At 44.3% G+C, this 18576-nt stretch overlaps 1 protein-coding gene across 1 annotated transcript in view; it reads right to left on the bottom strand.

Annotated features, from left to right (window-relative positions):
* LOC147896766 (uncharacterized) overlaps positions 1 to 18576 on the bottom strand; it is an 88672-nt gene that overhangs the window by 52751 nt on the left and 17345 nt on the right. The window contains exon 7 of the mRNA XM_087381515.1: positions 18482 to 18572. Coding sequence (XP_087237641.1) covers positions 18482 to 18572 — 91 coding nt within the window. The remainder of the gene's footprint in view (positions 1 to 18481; positions 18573 to 18576) is intronic.

Genomic DNA, 18576 nt, shown 5'->3' with positions numbered 1-18576 from the left:
CAACTACTCTCATATACTTACGCTGAAAATGGCAAGCACGGATGCAAAGAAAATGTTACATAATGTCCAACACATTTACTGGCACAAATGACAAAAAAACCCTACGATTCTCAGGATTTTGATGAGAACTAGAAAAATAGTCCCCCTTAAAATTGTTCTAACTTTCATCTGCACTACAGGATATCATCACTAATGACACACAATGCCCTATTATATAAGTCTATGCTCCTAACATTTAGACATTATAACACCATAGTCACAACTGGCATGCTATCTTGCATAAATTAAGTGTAAGTTGTACACCTAGATACACTTCCTCACACATTTTATGCAAGCATATATGAGATCATGTTTGATGAAAATGTGAAATTAGGAAACACCTAAAAACCAAAATTGGAGGCACTGTTGGAGTATAAATCGTCACCTCCCCATCTGTGAGCCCCCAATGAACAGAGCATGGGACAGAGGCAACAGGTATACCTCTAAGAAGCCACGGAAGAAGACATGAGAGAGAAAGCAAGGCTGCCACATGGAGCACACAAAGAAAACAGGGCTGCCACATGGACTGCCATGTGGGCAGCATAGGGAAGTGCACCTGGATGGCACTAGACATGCAATCAGCATTAGAAACCTGCGCAGACAGAAGGATCCAATAGGAGAGATCTGGTGATCAGAGCTGACCCTGCAGACATGTGGCAAACAGGTGGAGTTGAAACGTTGACCTGCTGGAGCTGTTGGTACACTTGTGTGGGACTGGAAAGGCCTAGAACAGATGCGATTGGAGCTGGTACAGGATGCATAGATGTACTGACAGGTGGTGCCTGTGTACAGAGCTGTACAGGTGCTTGGAGCAAGGCTGTTGCAGATGCAGCAGGGATGGAGAACGTCCAGCAAACAGGCGGGGTAACAGGAGTAGGTATGTGACTGTTTCAAGTGGAGTCTGGGCCAGGCAAAGGCCTCGAAATGACCCGAGCTAGGGCAGGAGTAGCCTAGGCCAGTGGCAGGCAGCCACGTAGCCAGGCAGGTCAGTACAAGAGTGACGGACCCAGTCAGTTTTCACAGAAGGTGGGGTCAGTTGGTTTCTTTGGAGTGGAGTCTAGACCAGGCAAAGGCCTGGAAATGACTGGAGACAGGGCAGAAGTAGCATGCGCCAATGGAAGGGCGCCATGTGGCCAGGAGAGTCGGCAAAAGGCTAGCGGACCCCATTGGTTCTCACAACCTTGGGGTGGTTTGGTTACCAGACTTACTTAGCAAGAGCAGAAAAGGAAGATTACAATTGGAGGAGAATTGTTCCTTAGTTTGGGCTACATTCAGAGTAGCAGGGTAGTCAGGGATCAAGAGCAAGCACTGCCTTACGAGAGGCTGTCCAGGAGGATCAGTTGGACGGTGTGTATATGGGACACACTTATGAAGCCCACACAAGCTTTAGGTGAACAATGCAGGCCAAGTGTTTCGGAAGTGCCAAGGAGGTAGAAGACCAGCCCTTTGAGTGTACAAGGGTCCACATCTAGTCAATGTCGTGACATGAGCACCCAGTAGTATCCAAATTAGTATGCTAATCAATGGGATTAGTCAAGAGAAGAACAATGGTTCAGACGGCTCTAAAATCGGAGTCTTTTTTTTTTTTTTCCAAGAAAGAGCTGAACTGATCACCACTTGGACGAAAATTCCGCTAAGTTACCTTGGACACACCTTTATTAGATAATCCATAAGTAGAGTTACCAAGAAAGAATGAGGAAGGTAGAAGAAAGAGATTGCATTAGTAGGATCCTTGAGCATGAAGAAATGCTGGAAGCATTAAATAAGGTTTTAGGAACCTATCAATGTATGCATAAAGAGACAAATTGAAAGCTAGGCTATGGGAGAGGAACAAATCTGAATTTGTACAATTGGATATATTGAAGTCTTACAGAAATGGGAGAGGCTGAAAGGTTACACCTGTTTAATGCAAGGAATAAGATTCAACCTTCTAGCTTGCAACATTTATTACAGGCAGGCATAGGAAAATGTTCCTAGAAAATTAAAGCCTGTGTTTTGCTTGAAGTTATATTAGGAGGTAAAACTTTAGAGAGTAAGAGATGGAAAAGAGAAAAAGCTAGCAAAAAGAAAATATTGTTCATAGCAGCGCTGTTAAGCAAGAGGGTACTTTGGAAAGTACCAAGAGTAATTGAGGCTTAAGTTAAGCAAGAGGGTACTTTGAAAAGTACCAAGAGTTGAGCAAGAGGGTACTTTGAACCGAGAGTAATTAAGAGTTCCAGGGTACCCAAGAGTAAGTTAGGTTTTCCACATTTGAAGACTTATAATGGCCAATTTACTTGGATCCTTGAAGGAGGTTACCAATTGTATCTTTGAGAGTACAATGGGACAATACATTGAAAGGGATTGAGGACTGGACTTGTTAATCTGTTCAGCCTGGTAAACTGAACTTGAAGGCAATGTATTACTCAAATGCTGGCATTGAAGAGTAGTTTCAAGCTGGCCACTTGAAACTAGACCAATTCTCTATTACAGAAGAGTAGTTCCCAACTGGTCACTTGGAACTTGACCTTTTGTTTATTTTGCAGGAGAAGTTCAATGAGGTGCACAAAAAAAAGACATCAAAGACAACAACTGGACACTAACGATGCTAAGTATACTTTCCCTTTCTTTTGCCCTTTCTTTTGATTCTTACTTTATTAGAAGGAATGAATAAGATAAAATGAACCTAAGGGATTAGGTCTGCATTAGAAACTTGAGGATAAGTGGTAAGATAGAAAAGAAAAGCGATAAGGGTTATCCTAGAAATCTAAGAAACGTCTAGTGATTATATATGAATGTAGTCCACAAACACTATCCATGATAGGAGCTAAATCCTGGTTAGCTATTAGTTGAGGACAACTAAATATTAAGCAAGAGGGAATGTCATGACATGAGTACCCGTAGTATCCAAATTAGTATGCTAATCTATGGGATTAGTCAAGAGATGAACATTGGTTGAGATGGCTCCGAAAACGGAGTCGTATTGAGTGAGATAGGAAGGAGAAATGGTCATGTTAGCTTATAGGTCATTGCCTAGGGGTAAAAAAGGGATTAAAATAATTGACGTGTAGGGAGAGGGGTCAAGGAACCTTAGAAATTCTAGTACCTAAGGTCTAAGGGTTACCCTAGGTCTTAGGGAGAATTGGAAAGGCACATCTAATGAGGTGTGACCACTCATGTGGTTACACCCCATCTTCCACTTTTCCCATCAAGGGAGCACTTCCAATACGTCTTAGGCACATAGCATGTTCAGCCTACATTTGGACAGGGAAAGAAATTCCCGACATAGAGGTCACGGGTCTTGGGTGTGGGGAGATGGAATGCAAGGGAGCAAATAACAAGCTGTGGAAACGAGAAAATAACAAGGGGTGGGCTATATGGCTCCCAAGCCAACCCTATGGTACCAATGAAGTCAACTATATGAGTTGACCTGACTTACAAGGCACATACCAAGGCTAAGTGCTAACCTACAAAGCGCATACCATGGCTAAGTGCTAACAAACCCCCTCCATGGTATGGCTGAAGTATCCTAGAAACATCTCAAGAATACTTGAAATCTATATCACAGTTACACATGTTAGTTCGAAATGGTGCGAGACAGTGTCGTTTGTATACAGATACCTAGAAATTTTAAAAAAAGTTGAAATTGGATCTGAAAAAGTTAAAAAAACAGCTGTTGGATTGTTTTTTCGTTCCAAAAACAAGCTTCTGGCGACGAAATGAGGCACCGGACTGAATAGGAGCAAATCAGTAGTGGGGGGTTGAGTAATGAGCACAAGGGAGGCAAGTAGGAGCAAGAGAATCTGCTCTGATACCAATGTTGGGTGCGGGGAGCAATGGAATGGAGATGGAATGCAAGGAAGCAAACAACAAGCTGAGGAAACGAGAAGTACTTGCAAATGGATAATGAGAGAGTACAAAGGGGGGGTCTATATGGCCCCCAAGTCAACCATATGATTGACCAATAAAGTCAAATCTATGAGTTGACGTAACCTACAAGGCAGATACTAGGGCTAAGTGCTAACAACAAGGGCGCTCACTGCATTGTAAAGGCTATAGCAGAGCCGGCAAGCAACCATAGAGGCCTAGGTTTCCAAAGAGCGAGCAGCAACAAAGAAATCGAGGAGAACCAAAGAATCTAGTTCATTACAATCAACACTAAGTTGATAGAGAGTTGCACACTAAATCTTTCTTTTGTATATGACTGTGTCCATATTAGATGGAAATCTATTTTGCTCGTTCTATCTCTCTCTTGAGCGTTGTCTATTCAGTTATTGTATACCTACATAGTACACACTAAGGATAAGAAGTTTGGATTTGAAATATTCCACTGTGTGTTTATTGGCTCCATAACTCTCTTTGGAAAAGATTCTGCTGTAAGTACCCTCTGTTCTCTAACATGGTATCAAGAAGTCACTAGTGGTTTCGAAGACGAATACCTTGGGAAAGACCACCTCGATTCAAGCTTGTGGGAATCAGCTTCTACATCTGAAGGACCAGTGCCCTTGCGAGAAGGAGGGCAACTCATATTCAGATAGGCGTATAACATCTCTATCTCTTTCGTTTCATGGCTGTAAGATATTCAATTCCAAACTTTGGGGACTTGGTGATGTGTTTTTGTACTGAATCCCCCTGGTCGAGAATCCTTGCATGGTTATTCACCTCGTACATATCCTTCAGTATGGTCCAAGAGGCAAAAAAAGTTTTCGTCACTTGAATATGCAAGAACATCGGACCGCAATGATGCCAATAATAATGGCCATGGCCTCCACATCACGCGTCACCCAATCTCTTGTTGCTATAGGATCCGTTGGCACCATCATAATCGCAATGGCCGGAGTCACAATGGGCTGAGGCATGAGCTCCACTACTATCCCAATCTCCCAAGTCGATCTCATCATTAGGCGGCTCCAAACCTTCATTTCCCATTGAGGGTTTGTCCCAGGCTTTTGCTTGCAATCCTCCCCAGGAGCTACAAGATCTTTGTCATGATAATGGTTGTAGGCTGCGGTCGGCACCAGTAGCTTTCGAGGAGCTAGTGCCTATGTCACCATAGCAAGAAACTCTAGAAAAGAACTAAGATGGATCTCGTGATGACAAGGCCTTGTACGCCAAGGGCAAGGGCAAAGGCAACGGCAAGGAAAAGAGAAAATATCAAAAAAATTGCTTCTACTGCGATCAGCCAAGACACATTGCAAAGGCTTGCAGAAAGAAGAAAGGCAAAGCATAAGGATCCATGTACCGGAATGGTTCCACTATGCAAGAGCAGGAGCAATTAATTGAAACTCCCGATGGGTATTTGCTTCAAATCATTGATGCATGTAATATAATTGACATGGTTGATCACAATTGGAATGAAATACAAGCTCTAAGAAGAGAGAGAGCCGAAATACTAATTAACACGACAAATCACACCACAAGAAGATACCTCTATTCATCAATAGCACAAGCGCATCCCTACTGGGCTTGTTGCTCACTACAATGTTGCAATAGACAGCCACAAAGGATTACAACTCAACACACACACTGACTACGACTTGCGCTCACACCTAAGAGTTGTAGAGGACCACCACAACCACATGCTCACCAGCAGCAATGAACCAATCGATCATCAAGGTCCACCAAGAGTCACCTACAACCTGCAAATTCGAGAGGCATCACCACCGACTCTCATGGGAGAGGCAAAAACTCACGAGCCGATCGGAGAGGACATCTTCTCAAGGTGACAAAAGGCCACCTCTATAGAACAACGTAGAATACTGCATGCAAGACTGCCACATCTCACATCCATTTCGACCCCTCCATCAACCTTAGAGTCGATTAACTCCCCATGAGGACGGAATTAGATTAAACTCCTTCCTACATACCCCCCGTCGGCCAAAATGGGAAGGACATGTACTATCATATCAGAAAACAACTCGTCTTCAACAGAACCAAAGCTTGCTCACAAAGAGCTAACAAGAGCATCCACTAAGAACTACTATCAAACTACCAATTCTCACAAAGAGCTACATCAACGACGAAGTATCACGCTCACAAAGAGCTCAACAAGAATTCGCTCACAAAGAGTACACAAATACCAGTGTCCACAAAGGACCTGTCAACCAACAATTATCCAAAAAACTCAAAACCTGGCAATAAGCTCTGCCCTCCCGCCATCTAGAAGGCCCAGTTTTGATCTTTGACACAATCATCTTCTACCAACATGGTCTTCTCTTCGTTACATTCAACTTCAAGCGCTTTACTTTTCTCTTGCTTTAGTACTTCATCTCGTTGTTTGGTATAGCAGAATTTTTCAATATGTCCATCTTCGCCACAATAGTTACACCTCCGTGCGTCTCTGGCTAACTTCTTCTTTTGATCTCCTACTACGTATGCTTTACTATCCAACCATATAAAATTATTACTTTTTTCTTCACTTAAGAGCATTCCTACACAATCCAAGAAGTCCATTTCATCATCAAGTCTGAGAATTCGAACAATCTCACCAAACTGATCTACTGGTAAAGTCCTGAGCAAAATAGCTTTCTTGTCTTCGTCCTCTACACATGCTCCTAGATCATTTAGTTGTCTCAGAATTGCTTGCATTCGATTAAGAAAGACTCCCAGTGTCTCCGATTCATTCATCTGTAAATCAAAAAGATCTTGCTTCAGATTAGACTTTGAATGCTTCATTCATACTCTGAAAAGCGTCTCCAACGTTTGCCAATTCTCAGCCGCCGTCTCCTTGACATCTAAGTGATGAAAATACTCTGGCCCTAACGCTCTACCCAGATAACCCAAAGCCTTCTCATCCTTCCAACATTGGTATCTTATCAGCATCTTGAGATCTTTCTTTAGGCTTCTTCTTGGTGCCAGATACTTCGCCCCATAGCCCTTTTTGCATGAAGAGAAGCTGGGTAGGACGTGAAGTTTCTTCTTCTAAAGTTAACCAAAATAGCTCCGTGTTTATGCGTCTTGAAAGATTCCATGCTCACGGTCTGTGTGCATTCAAAAGAATGTGAAAGCACGCCTCTAGGGCTTCGCATAAACTTTAGACATGCATGCACCACAAGAATTGGTGAGAGAAATTCACAGATGACCAAGCTCTGATACCACTGATGGGTATTTGCTTCAAATCAGTGATGCATGTGATATAATTTACGTGATTGATCACAATTAGAATGAAATACAAGCTCTAAGAAGAGAGAGAACCAAAATACTAATTAACACAACAAATCACACCACAATAAGATAGCACGAGCACATCCCTACTAGGCTTGTTGCTCACTGCAATGTTGCAATAGACAACCACAAAGGCTTACAACTCTGACGGAGAAAGCTGCCCATCCTGCATATGAAATACCCAGGTCCTTAACACTGTCTCTGTAAGGCCCTCCTCTGCATAAAAGGCAACTGAAATCCTAACACTGGTAGAGCGGCCCCTCACATGAGGATCTGAAACCATCAGAATCACTGGAAAATGATCCAAAGTGGAAACCCCAGCTGCAATGCTAGCAGTACCACCTCTATCAAGAGCCCAATCATCCACATAAAATCTGTCAATCCGTGCATGAATAGGCATTTGCAATCTCCTGTTCGACCAAGTAAACAGGAGAGAATGTGGCTAAGTGTGAAAAGCATCATCGTGCCAAGCATCCCTGCCACTGTACTGAAAAAGGGGGATGAGCATTTTCCGAGCGAAATCTTCCGAGCGTCTGAGCAAAGGGAAAAAAAAGCTTCCAACTATGTAAAAATATGGCAAAAATACTTCGGAACAAAACATAGTTTCACTTAGAAATATGCAAAGTATTATAGCAATGCCTATCTTATACACAAATCTTTACATGAATCTTTGGGAATGGTAACATAATGGGAGGGCTTTTGAAGAAACCCACATGTAGAGTAGACTTCTCTATGAAAATTCCCCTTATGATCCTTCTTACAACTTTTACTTAATAGGGGGTGACATTGAAAACCCTCTCTCAACGTAGCCTCATGAAAGGGTTTATCCAAAGAAACCTCAATGAAGCAAGCCATCAAAGTACCCTTTGAAGTAGCTTCCAAGGTAGTTTCATTGGCGAAACTACCATGGACAACACTTTGAAAAGTGGCATAACTTTCACATCCAATGTCCAAATATAGACATTCAGCCACTCAAATTTATTGGAAAACCCCATTTGAGCACATCTGTGAAGTTATATTTTGGAAAATCTTCAATATATATTATTAAATATTACATGTATTTTATGAGAGTGAAATATAAGCCCAAGTTAATACTTATTTATAGTAATTTAAACTTCTTTAGAAACATATCCATAAATATCTTGTTATTTATGCTATTAAAACACTAGAAAGCTCTTGTGTTCAATAAGTAATTCTATAGGTATAATATTATTACATTGAGAGTGATTATGAGGGATGTTTCTTAAAGGAATTATTTTTCAACACTTTTTTAAGGCAATAACAAGGGTACAAAGGATGTCTAAGAAGACGAAAATTTATGTTATGTAAAATTGAATGAGTGACAATTCTGTATATTTTGATGATAAAGGGATCTAGTTCTAGTGAAAATAAAAGTGTCAAAACCATGTTTCCTAAAGAAATATAAAATTTTAAATCTCTTGAAAAACACGCTCGGATAAACCTGCTCGTAAAATTGACGCATCCCTAAAAAAGGAAGGCATCACAAGTTGCTCTCTCTAGGGAGTGAATACCACCTTCCCTACCACCCCTTTTGTTTGAGGGCATTTCAACCATGTTGAAATTGCCCCCTATAATCCAAGCATCTGCAATATGTGACCAAGAGAGCAGTCCCTTCCAAAGAAGGACACGATCCCCTCTAGAATTGGGTGCATAAAGGTTTAAAAGACCAACCTTAAGCCCACCAATCAAAAGTATAATCCACTGAGCTCTGGAAGGAACTATTATCCCATGCCCAATCACCAAGGGGAGTATACAAGAAGAAACAGAGATGCAAGTACCTCCCCTAGTACCCAAGGCGGGTGACCAAAAAGTATAGCCTGGAAGAGACTTACCCGACTTGGCACAATCCCTGACATCCAATTTGTGTTCTTGAATCATCAGGATATCCATGAGTCCCCTAGTAACACCTGGATGAAGTTGGTTACGAATCGGCGCGTGAAGTCAAAGGTCTAGCAGCACGTGAAGCGATAGGAGCAGAAGAGGCCTGGTTGTGAAGTCGAATAGCAGCGCGTGAAGCGATAGGAGCAGAAGAGGTATCCGCCAGCAGTTGGCTCCCCTTCAGAGAGGAAGGAGCAGAAGAGGCCTACAGATGCTTGTATTCAGGAGCACCTTGCTGCAGCAAGGGCCCAGCAGCAGTCACTTTTAGAAGAGGTATCCGCCAGCAGTTGGCTGCCCTTCAGAGAGGAAGGAGCAGAAGAGGCCTAGAGATGCTTGTATTCAGGAGCACCTTGCTGCAGCAAGGGCCCAGCAGCAGTCACTTTTAGATCAGAGAGCAGAGTATGCCTTTCATGCCAAAGAATCATTTTGGACTCAGACGGGAGGTAGGGTCAACAAGCAGTTCTTCTCTACTCTTGGCCCTAGACATAGTAGGGAGAGCGTCTCACAACTTGTTGACTCCGGCGGATTTCTTCAGACACATTCACATGCCATCTTGCAGGTTGCCACCGATTTCTATGCCTACCTTCTCACAGCCGATCCTGACACTCAAGCCACAGATGATGCTAGAGTGGTTCTTTGGCGACACTTACCTGGGTTGGTGACAGGGGATATGACTGTCTCACTTGATGTACCCTTCACCAACGTAGAGTTCAGGACTGCTCTCTCTGCCCTTCAGAAGGGCAAGTGTCCTGGTTCAGATGGACTTACCCCCTTATTTTTTATTACTTTTTGGGATCAAATTGGGGATCACATTACTTCAGCCCTGCAGGGTGTAGGGGACTCGCTTGAGATGCCAAACTCACTTGCGGAGAGCCTCAATCATTTGATTCTGAAAGGGGGTTGCAGGAATTTAGTGTCTCAGTGGAGACCGATTACCTTGCTGGGTACCTTGTATAAAATCCTAGCCAAAGCTATCTGCCTTCGTCTGCAGCCCTTTCTCCCAGATCTTATCCATGATACGCAGACAGCTTTTGTGCATGGCAGGAGCATCTTTGACGACATCATCTCATTTTGAGAGGCTTCGGATTCGGCCGTGCATAGTGGCCATAGGCACGCCATTCTACTCTTGGACTTTGAGAAAGCTTATGACACGGTAGACTGGGGCTTTATGAAGGGCACACTTACTCGCTTTGGTTTCTCAGATGCATGGATTAGAGGGGTGTCAGCCCTCTACAGATCAGCCCACAGCCAGGTTCTTATTGGTGGAGTCAGGGGGGACAGGCTTGAGATTACCAGATCAGTCTGCCAGGGATGCCCCTTAGCCCCCTTTCTGTTCTATTTGTGGCTGAGCCTATGAGCTATTACATTAGAGCTCAAGCTGGTGTTAAAGGGCTTAAGCTTCCTCTAAGGCACTCCACAGACACTGACTTCATTCAGGATGGCGTTGGATTTGTTTTGCATTGCGACAGGTTCACACATTAATTGGAATAAATCCACTCCACAGACACTGACTTCATTCAGGACGGCGTTGGATTTGTTTTGCATTGTGACAGGTTCACACATTAATTGGAATAAATCCAATGGCTTTTGAATCAGTGATGAGGACACTCCAGACTCGGGGAATGACATAGGGTTTACTTGGATTCAAAGGGGTGTTTCCGTCAGATATCTAGGATGCCAGGTTGGAGTGGCATCTCTCCGGCACAACAGTTTGTTCCCGTGTTGGAGAGTATCAGGGGGAAACTCATCTTTTGGAGTTCTGCCATACTTGACCTTGCATCCAGAGTTGTGGTTGTGAGCCAGGTATTACTGGCCACTGCCTGGTTCGTTTGCTCATGTTGGTGCAAATCTAGAGGTTGTATCGCTCAGTTCATGAGACCTATCAAGAACTTCCTATTAAGCGGTTTAGATGGCACATCAGATGTTGTAGCCAGGGTGGCTTGGGAGACCCTCATTGTCCCCATAGGAGGAGGTCTCAATATTATTGACCCGAACTTGCAGTGTATGGCCTTGCTCTGCGAGTTTGTAGTACGTGGATTGATGCCTGGACAGGAGCCCTCGAAAGATTTTTTCTCACACAACATTCATTCTTGTACCCCATCTCATAGGGGAGATTGGATGGACAGAAGCAGATGGATCTTTACTTCAGCCCATCTCAAATCTCCCCCTTCCCCTCTCATGGCTGCTATTCTGAAAGCTTGGGGCTGCTTCAGAAACTCTTCGCAGAGTTCCACCCACCTCTCATGAAGAAATTCACAGGCAACCAATCATGTGAAATGACTCGATTTTGGATGACCATGGCAGGCCACTTGGAGTTTCACATTATATGCAATGGTCTAGATGGGAGAGGGGACCTGCTTCTACAGTAGTCACCTAGCAGGCCTTTATGAGACTTCCGAGGATCAGAGACGTATAGCGATTGGCCACCTCAGAGGGAGTGCAGTCAAGATACAGCAGATACAGGCACCCATTCCGCCAGAGTGGATTGACACAGATGACATGCCGATCACAGAGTCCACTTGGTGGAGAGCGTTTTCAGGGACTGGCATTCCGTTACAGATTATTGCCATGCAGGATGCACATGAGGATACCCTAGTCTTTGATGTTCAATCGGGAGGCAGACTTATCAGATCTTCTCATGATATTCTTTTGGAGGTTACCTTTCAGCCTGTCAAGATTGCGGGGCAGGGACTCATAGTGTATCTTGACCCCAATCCTCTTCTCCTTGCGCTGGGGTCTTGGAGACTCTGGTTATATGGTGGTTCCCCTATTAGGTTCTTGCAGTGGGACCCACGGTAGTGGGAATGGATTGATGAGGGGCACCAAGAGAAGAGCTTCCCCTTCTTTCGCTATACAATTAGAAATGCCCGGAGGTTTCAGCTCAGCAGTAGAGATTGGAGGGATTGCAGTGAACCTGTGGAGATCTAGGTTCACAGCTGACCCTACTTGTTCTCGTTGTCACATTGCAGTTGAGTCAGTACAGCATTGCCTTTGGGAGTGCAAACAGGCGAGGACGATCTAAAAGAAACATGATCCAAATCCAGCTCTCATTGTACAGCGACACTCAGTTGAGCCTTGTTCCCTCTGGGATGTTCCCTTCACTCTTTTCAGAGCTGCTCATGCCTTAGTAGACACGTCTTGGGAGATTCTGGCTAGCATTGCAGCTTGGCATATTTGGAGAGCCAGGTATACAGCGGCAATGGAGGGTATCCAGGTTCACCCTTCCCAGGGTATGGCCAGTATTTGGATCGACACAGTACACACTCTAATGGCCATATGGGCGAGCATGCACGGATCCTCCAAAGCAGCCACTGCCAAGAGAGTTACTTTTTTCAAAGTTTGGAGAGGATCTCCTTTCTTCTCTGAGTCTCCCTCAGGGTTGATGTGGCATTTTCAGCCTCCGCCTTGGTTTTTTATTAGCTCATTTTGAGTTGTTTCTTCCTCATGCATTGCATGATGTACTCCCACATTGGAGATTGCTCTCGTGGTTTTCATTCATACTTAATGAAGTAATTTTCTTGAAAAAAAACAAAAATTAAAAAAACAAAGGCTTACAACTCAACACACACAATGACTACGACCTGCGCTCACACCTAAGAGTTGTAGAGGACCACCACAATCACATGCTCACCAACAACAATGACCAAACAATCATCAATGTGCACCAAGAGTCGCCTACAACCTACTGATTCGCTACTGCCAAGAGGCATCACCACCAACTCTCATGGGAGAGACAAGAACTCACGAGCTAAATCGGAGGGGAGATCTTCTCAAGGTGACAAAAGGTCACCTCTATTAAACAAAGTAGAATACTGCATGCAAGACTGCCACATGTCATGTCCATTTCGACCCCTCCATCAACCTTAGAGTCGATTAACTCCCCATGAGGACGGACTAAGATTAAACTACTTCCTACAACACCAAAGGACGACAACGACTCCGAGTTGTTCCAAAGGGCTTTTCCAAGGGAGCTGATTAAGCATTTGCATCAACGTGTAGGATTAGGCTCACGATGTGTCAGTGAGAACGAAGTGTTGGATTATAAGTTGTCACCTCCCCATCTATGAGCCCCCAAATGAGGACTGCATGGCGGCGGGCAACAGATATACCTCAATAAAGCCACATGAAACTCCACAAATGAGAGAAAGAAAGAAAGAAAGTTTATTAAAGTCTTCGGGAGGCCTATGGGTCTATGAGACTGTTAAAAAAATGATACAAACAAGCTGAAAGGGTGGAGCTACTAAACGAGCATCAACACCCATGCTACATGCTACATGCTACAAAGCCATAAGAACACGGCCAAATATCTTTGATCCAAGAGCATCGCAACAAGCACGATGTAAATGTTCCATAAGTCGAAACTGATGTTGCCTTGATTCATGACCACTGGCTTGGGAATGTTACTCTACCAGATGATACGCAATCTCCTCCGTTAATCAAGCATGGCAATAAGCCATGTGTACTAAGTAGCCAACAATAGTGCCCAATTTCACCATCAAGCTTTGCCACCCCAACAATCCCCCTCTGCCATCAGTCAAATTTTCGGTCAATTCTTCTCTGCCACAATACAAAGATCCCATGGCACCCAAGTGTGGGTATCTCGACAATAGAGAATCATACAAGACCTCAACAAAGAGACACCACACTACAGGTCCATAGAAATCCACAATCAAGATAACTCACAACGAGAAATCTCACAGCAAAATTATAGCAAGGATCAAGCACAAATGTTGTTCAGCAAGAACAAAAGTATACAAACCAAAGCACTATTAAAAAAACAAATAAAACTCATAAGCTCATAATTAACAGAACACGCAAGCGATAAACAACAAAATGCAATCAACACAAGAAGAACACACAACATGTACTACATCATAGTGCTTATTATGGAACTAGTTGAAAAGATTAAAATGCATACTCTCTATCATCCTACGATTCATCATCGATAGTAATGCCTGCGAATCATTTGCCTCTTAAGCACCGACTTCTACTCTAGAGAAAGGACTTAGTTCATGGTTTCTGATGCAAAAAAGAAAGCCAATCACAACTAGGTTAGTGAAGATATTTCAGCTTGGGAGCAGAGGAATGAAAAAGTAGTCGGCATGATAGGAAAAGCTTTAGGACAAGATTACTTCCACCATGTTGATGTGACAAAAATAACAACTAACAATTGGGCCATCCTAGAGTCTTTGTTTGGAGCAAAATTTGAAGAGCTCTAAAATAATATTGAAACAAGAACTATTCAAGCTATATACGACTGAAGGAGCTACTTTGGGAATGCATCTCAATCACATACCAGTTATTTTGAAGCAATTGCATACTCTCGGTTCAAATGTCGAGGATAAAGATGCAAAGGCAATTCTACTTTCAAGTTTACCAACACAATATGCAGATTTGGTAACCGTCCTTCACATGAGTGCCAACACTATAAACTTTAATGGAATTGTGTCAATGACACAAAGCAAAGAATGTATATCACATACAATGCCATTCCTAGCGATAAGACAGCATATGCATTGAAACACTTTGATAAATTGACGCTGAAGGATTCCAAAAGCAAACTCAAATGTGAGTATTGTGGCAAGGTAGGGGGCTAAATAAAATTTTGCAACAAGAAGGAATCTTATCCATAGTGCAAGAGCGATAAGGCAGGCATTTAACTTTTTAATGAACGACTCCCATTGTCACAGATCATTCCATCTCTTAATGTAAACGATTCCCCACCTACCCCCAATTAGTCTCCACAGTCAAGGATCTCGTTCAAACTGAAATGCAGACAGCGAAGCGAGAGGTAATTGTGGAGTTTGGAGCAAAGGTGAATAAATATGATATCCAAGAAGAGATTAAGGTGTGAGAAGTGCAGTGGAAATGAACGGAAGAGAGAGAGAGATAGCATGCCTCACACACACACATTGAGAAGGAGGGAAAGGAGAGAGGAAAGCACAAGAGAACTACAAGTGATCTCTGGAGAAAACCCCACTACATCTGGGGGGAAACCACGGAAACAACGGGCTGCTCGAGAGCTCGGAGCACACAACTCAACAACCAAGTGGAAGGGAGTACAAGGGAGTGGATGAACTGCTCCACTACCCTGCTCCAACTGATATTGCCTCCATTGCAAGGTCTGCTTCACTGCATGGGCACCTGTATCGTAGAGCTAGATAGTCCACACGGCTGGCTCTGCTCCTCTGCCAGGTCCTAGAATAAGCTAAACTGCTGCTCCACAAGATAATACATATATAGCCCAGCCCCCCCCCTAGTCGGCCAGCATATGGGGGCACCGACCAGCAGCTCATGAGGGGCCGACCCCACTGCTGTAACTGGGCCGACCAAGCAGGTGAGCCGACCCACCTCTAGGGCTGCCCACAGCCCTATAAGAGCGGCTGATACCAGCCCTACAGCTCCCCACACCAGGGCTGACTAGTAAGGGGCCTATGGCCGACCCCCTCTGCTCTATATACAGGGTTGGCAATCAGCCCTGTGCAGGAGCCGACTCCCTCTACCCAAGCACATGAGCAGCCTGCACAAAAGGGTGCCTCCATGGCTAGGTACTTTGGCATGAGCACGGGCCAACACGAGGCAACTACCTATCCTCACGGGGGGCGGGCTCACCCACAACACAAGCCCTCACTCATCTACCCTAGCCTCTCACTGGGCGGGCACACCCACAAGCAAGGCCCTCTCTCTCTAAGGTGACATCAAGAGATGTTGACATCCAACACCCCCTCTAAGCTCCTCGATGGAATAGAGACGCCAAGGAGCTGGGTGTGCCACTGGAACAACTGGAGGAATCCATCGTGTAATGCTCCACCACGGAAGACCGCCAGAGGTACTGTCGAAGAAGTCCCCTCGTGGCTTGAACTGCCTCAGCACGATCACTGGAAACCTGGAACAGTTGCTCCAGGCCACAGATGCTAGGTACACTCCTCTGCTCTAGTACTAAGATGCTGGGTCAATTGGTACAACAATCCAACTGCTGGTACTGGTACATGACTCCAACAAAGGCTTGGAACAATAATCCAACTGATGTTGCCTCCGTTGCAAGCTCTGCTTCCCTGCATGGGCACCTGTATCGTAGAGCTAGATAGTCCCCCTTTGAAGCCCCCTCTCAAGTCCAAACTGGTATACTGTTGCCAGATAGATGATGTTCAGTACTCCAATGGCAATGGGCATATAACAGCTCACAAGGATCAATCAACTATGTCTGGGTTCCCACACTGGCAATCTACTGACCCATCCAGATCTCTGCCAGCATCAGACAATAGCTGCAGCAAAACACTAAGAGAGCCGCTTTGGATCTGCCGGGTCATAACATCCAACCAAAATCCAAACTGGTAACATACTGCCTCATGAGTCAGCGGGAACAACTCCTCGTGGCTTGAGGTCCGCCTAAAAGCCTTACCTCAATAAATGACTCCCTACTCGATACACCTGATCGGCAGGTCCAACTGCTACAAACAAGCAAGTAATCCTCCATCTGGATCCGGACAGCCTGCTGGCAGCTCCTGCCATGTGCTACTAAAAGGCAGAAGTAATTGTGGTCGTAGCAGTCACACTATTGGCTACCTGGTTACTGGACCCCTCTGCGTTCCTTTGGGGATACTAACGCAATAATGACCTGTCTGACCACATCGGTTACACGTACAGGATGCCTTGAGAGCTTCTCGTTCCTCAGCTGTCAACTACTTTCTTCCTCTTTGATCAACTATCCAAGCCTCAAGCTGATTGTCATAGGTACGATCGACGAATCGCTCCAAGCACCATGGGGACCAATTCCTCCCAGGTCAACTCATTCACCCTACCACTGGTGATCAGGGATGAATAGAAGGTCACGTACTAAGAGGATAACTGGGACAAGAGTGTTATGGCCATGTCAGCTGATGAAATCTGCTTCCCTGCCTGGAGGATCTCCTGCTGAAGTTCCTGTAACTTGTTGATGTGTTCCTGCATCGATGAAGATTTCTTGGGATCCAACAACCTCATATGGACCTCCAGTGAAACCCTCTTTATGGGAGAGGTTCGGTTATACATGGACACAAATGCTCCCAAATATTTTTGGCCATTGTCATGTGCTTCACGTGATTAATCACCTAAGGAGTACAGTTAAGAAATATAAATGATCTTACCTTGGCATTAACATGGTCCCATAGCTGAGACTGAGTAACGGCCTCTTGCCGAGCCAAGATGCCAAGGTCCTCTGCCAGGGGATCTGGTCGGGCAACACCGGTCAGGATGAAATCTGCCAAATCATATGACTGTAACACAGACTCCATCATCACCCGCCAAACGCCGTAATTGAGCCCATCCAACTGCCGGTCAACCGGGAGCGTGGGCAGCACTGGAATTCTGGTCTTGTTCTCTGCCATCTCGAACAAAGTCGCCATGTCAGAGTGAAGAGCATGATGAACTGAAAGAGAAGATGGATGGGATAGAAGGGAACTGAGGGTTGAAGAAAGGAGAAGGCGGAAGAAGAGGATGCAGGGGCTGACAGCCCAATGTACCTTCACACCTTGCTTTCCGTCCCTTGAAACCTCCTCTCTGATCTGAAAACACCCTTCAAAGTCACCCCTTTGCTGGTCACCTGAACAGTCCTTTCTGATGGTGGTCATGGGAATGCTATCTTGGGTTATGAGAGTGGAATGGGGTGTCTAATGGTGGTTATAGAAAAGCTAGGCTGTTAATCAAGCATTGATTTGATTCATGAAGGCAATGCAGCAGGAAACTGGGGAATGTTAGACCTAGAGCAAGACACACTGTCACGGGGACACCCTTAGACTCTGTCAGATCAAGAGGAGGAGACAGGGAGCCGAAAGGAACCATTCTTGCTGTAGGGAGGGACATGGTCTACAATACATCCTACCGTCATCTTCCCCAAAATTACTACCTTATAAACTATACTTCCCTGTCAAACAGTAAACAGCCATAAAAGGGCAACCAGCTGGAGAAGGCTCTGCATTTACCAAGCATAGAAAAGGTTTCTGTGCTGCTTAAGCTACTTCAAAACAGAAAGTTTCAAAACCAGGTCATTCTGGTTGAGAACTATAGTCCTCTGTATTCCTTAGTAAACTACCCTGTTATCTGGACTCATGTCCATTCAAGGTTATCAAGGCTTCTTGATGAAGTATAAGTGCTACATTAATAGGTAGGGCTAAAAATTTTAACAAGGGACTGCATCTATAAATTTATCAACTAATATTGGTATCAAGATCAGGCACTAACTGTTTTCAAGCACGGTATCTTGCTTGTTTCTACAATATTTGTAGTTTAGAAAGATTTTCGAATCCTACTCAATAATGGAAATGGCTTGTAGAATACCTACTGTCCCACAATCAGGGAATATAGAGTGTAAACAAGAAAAAGAGCAGGCTAGAAAGTTCACTCCTGTAGGAGAAAATACCACCTGGCAGTTGTGTGTATCTCTATCGCATCAACATCGCCCATCTTGAGTAGTTCAGAGACGGATTCAAAACTTCTAACATAAGCCTTTGCATCTTC

The sequence above is a fragment of the Dipteris shenzhenensis genome, chromosome 11, assembly GCF_047967505.1.
Source record: "Dipteris shenzhenensis isolate YYH24624 ecotype China chromosome 11, Dip_SZ_1.0, whole genome shotgun sequence".
Lineage (NCBI taxonomy): Eukaryota > Viridiplantae > Streptophyta > Polypodiopsida > Gleicheniales > Dipteridaceae > Dipteris > Dipteris shenzhenensis.
The sequence above is the reverse complement of the archived record's forward strand: the minus strand, read 5'-3'. Positions and strand labels throughout refer to the sequence as shown.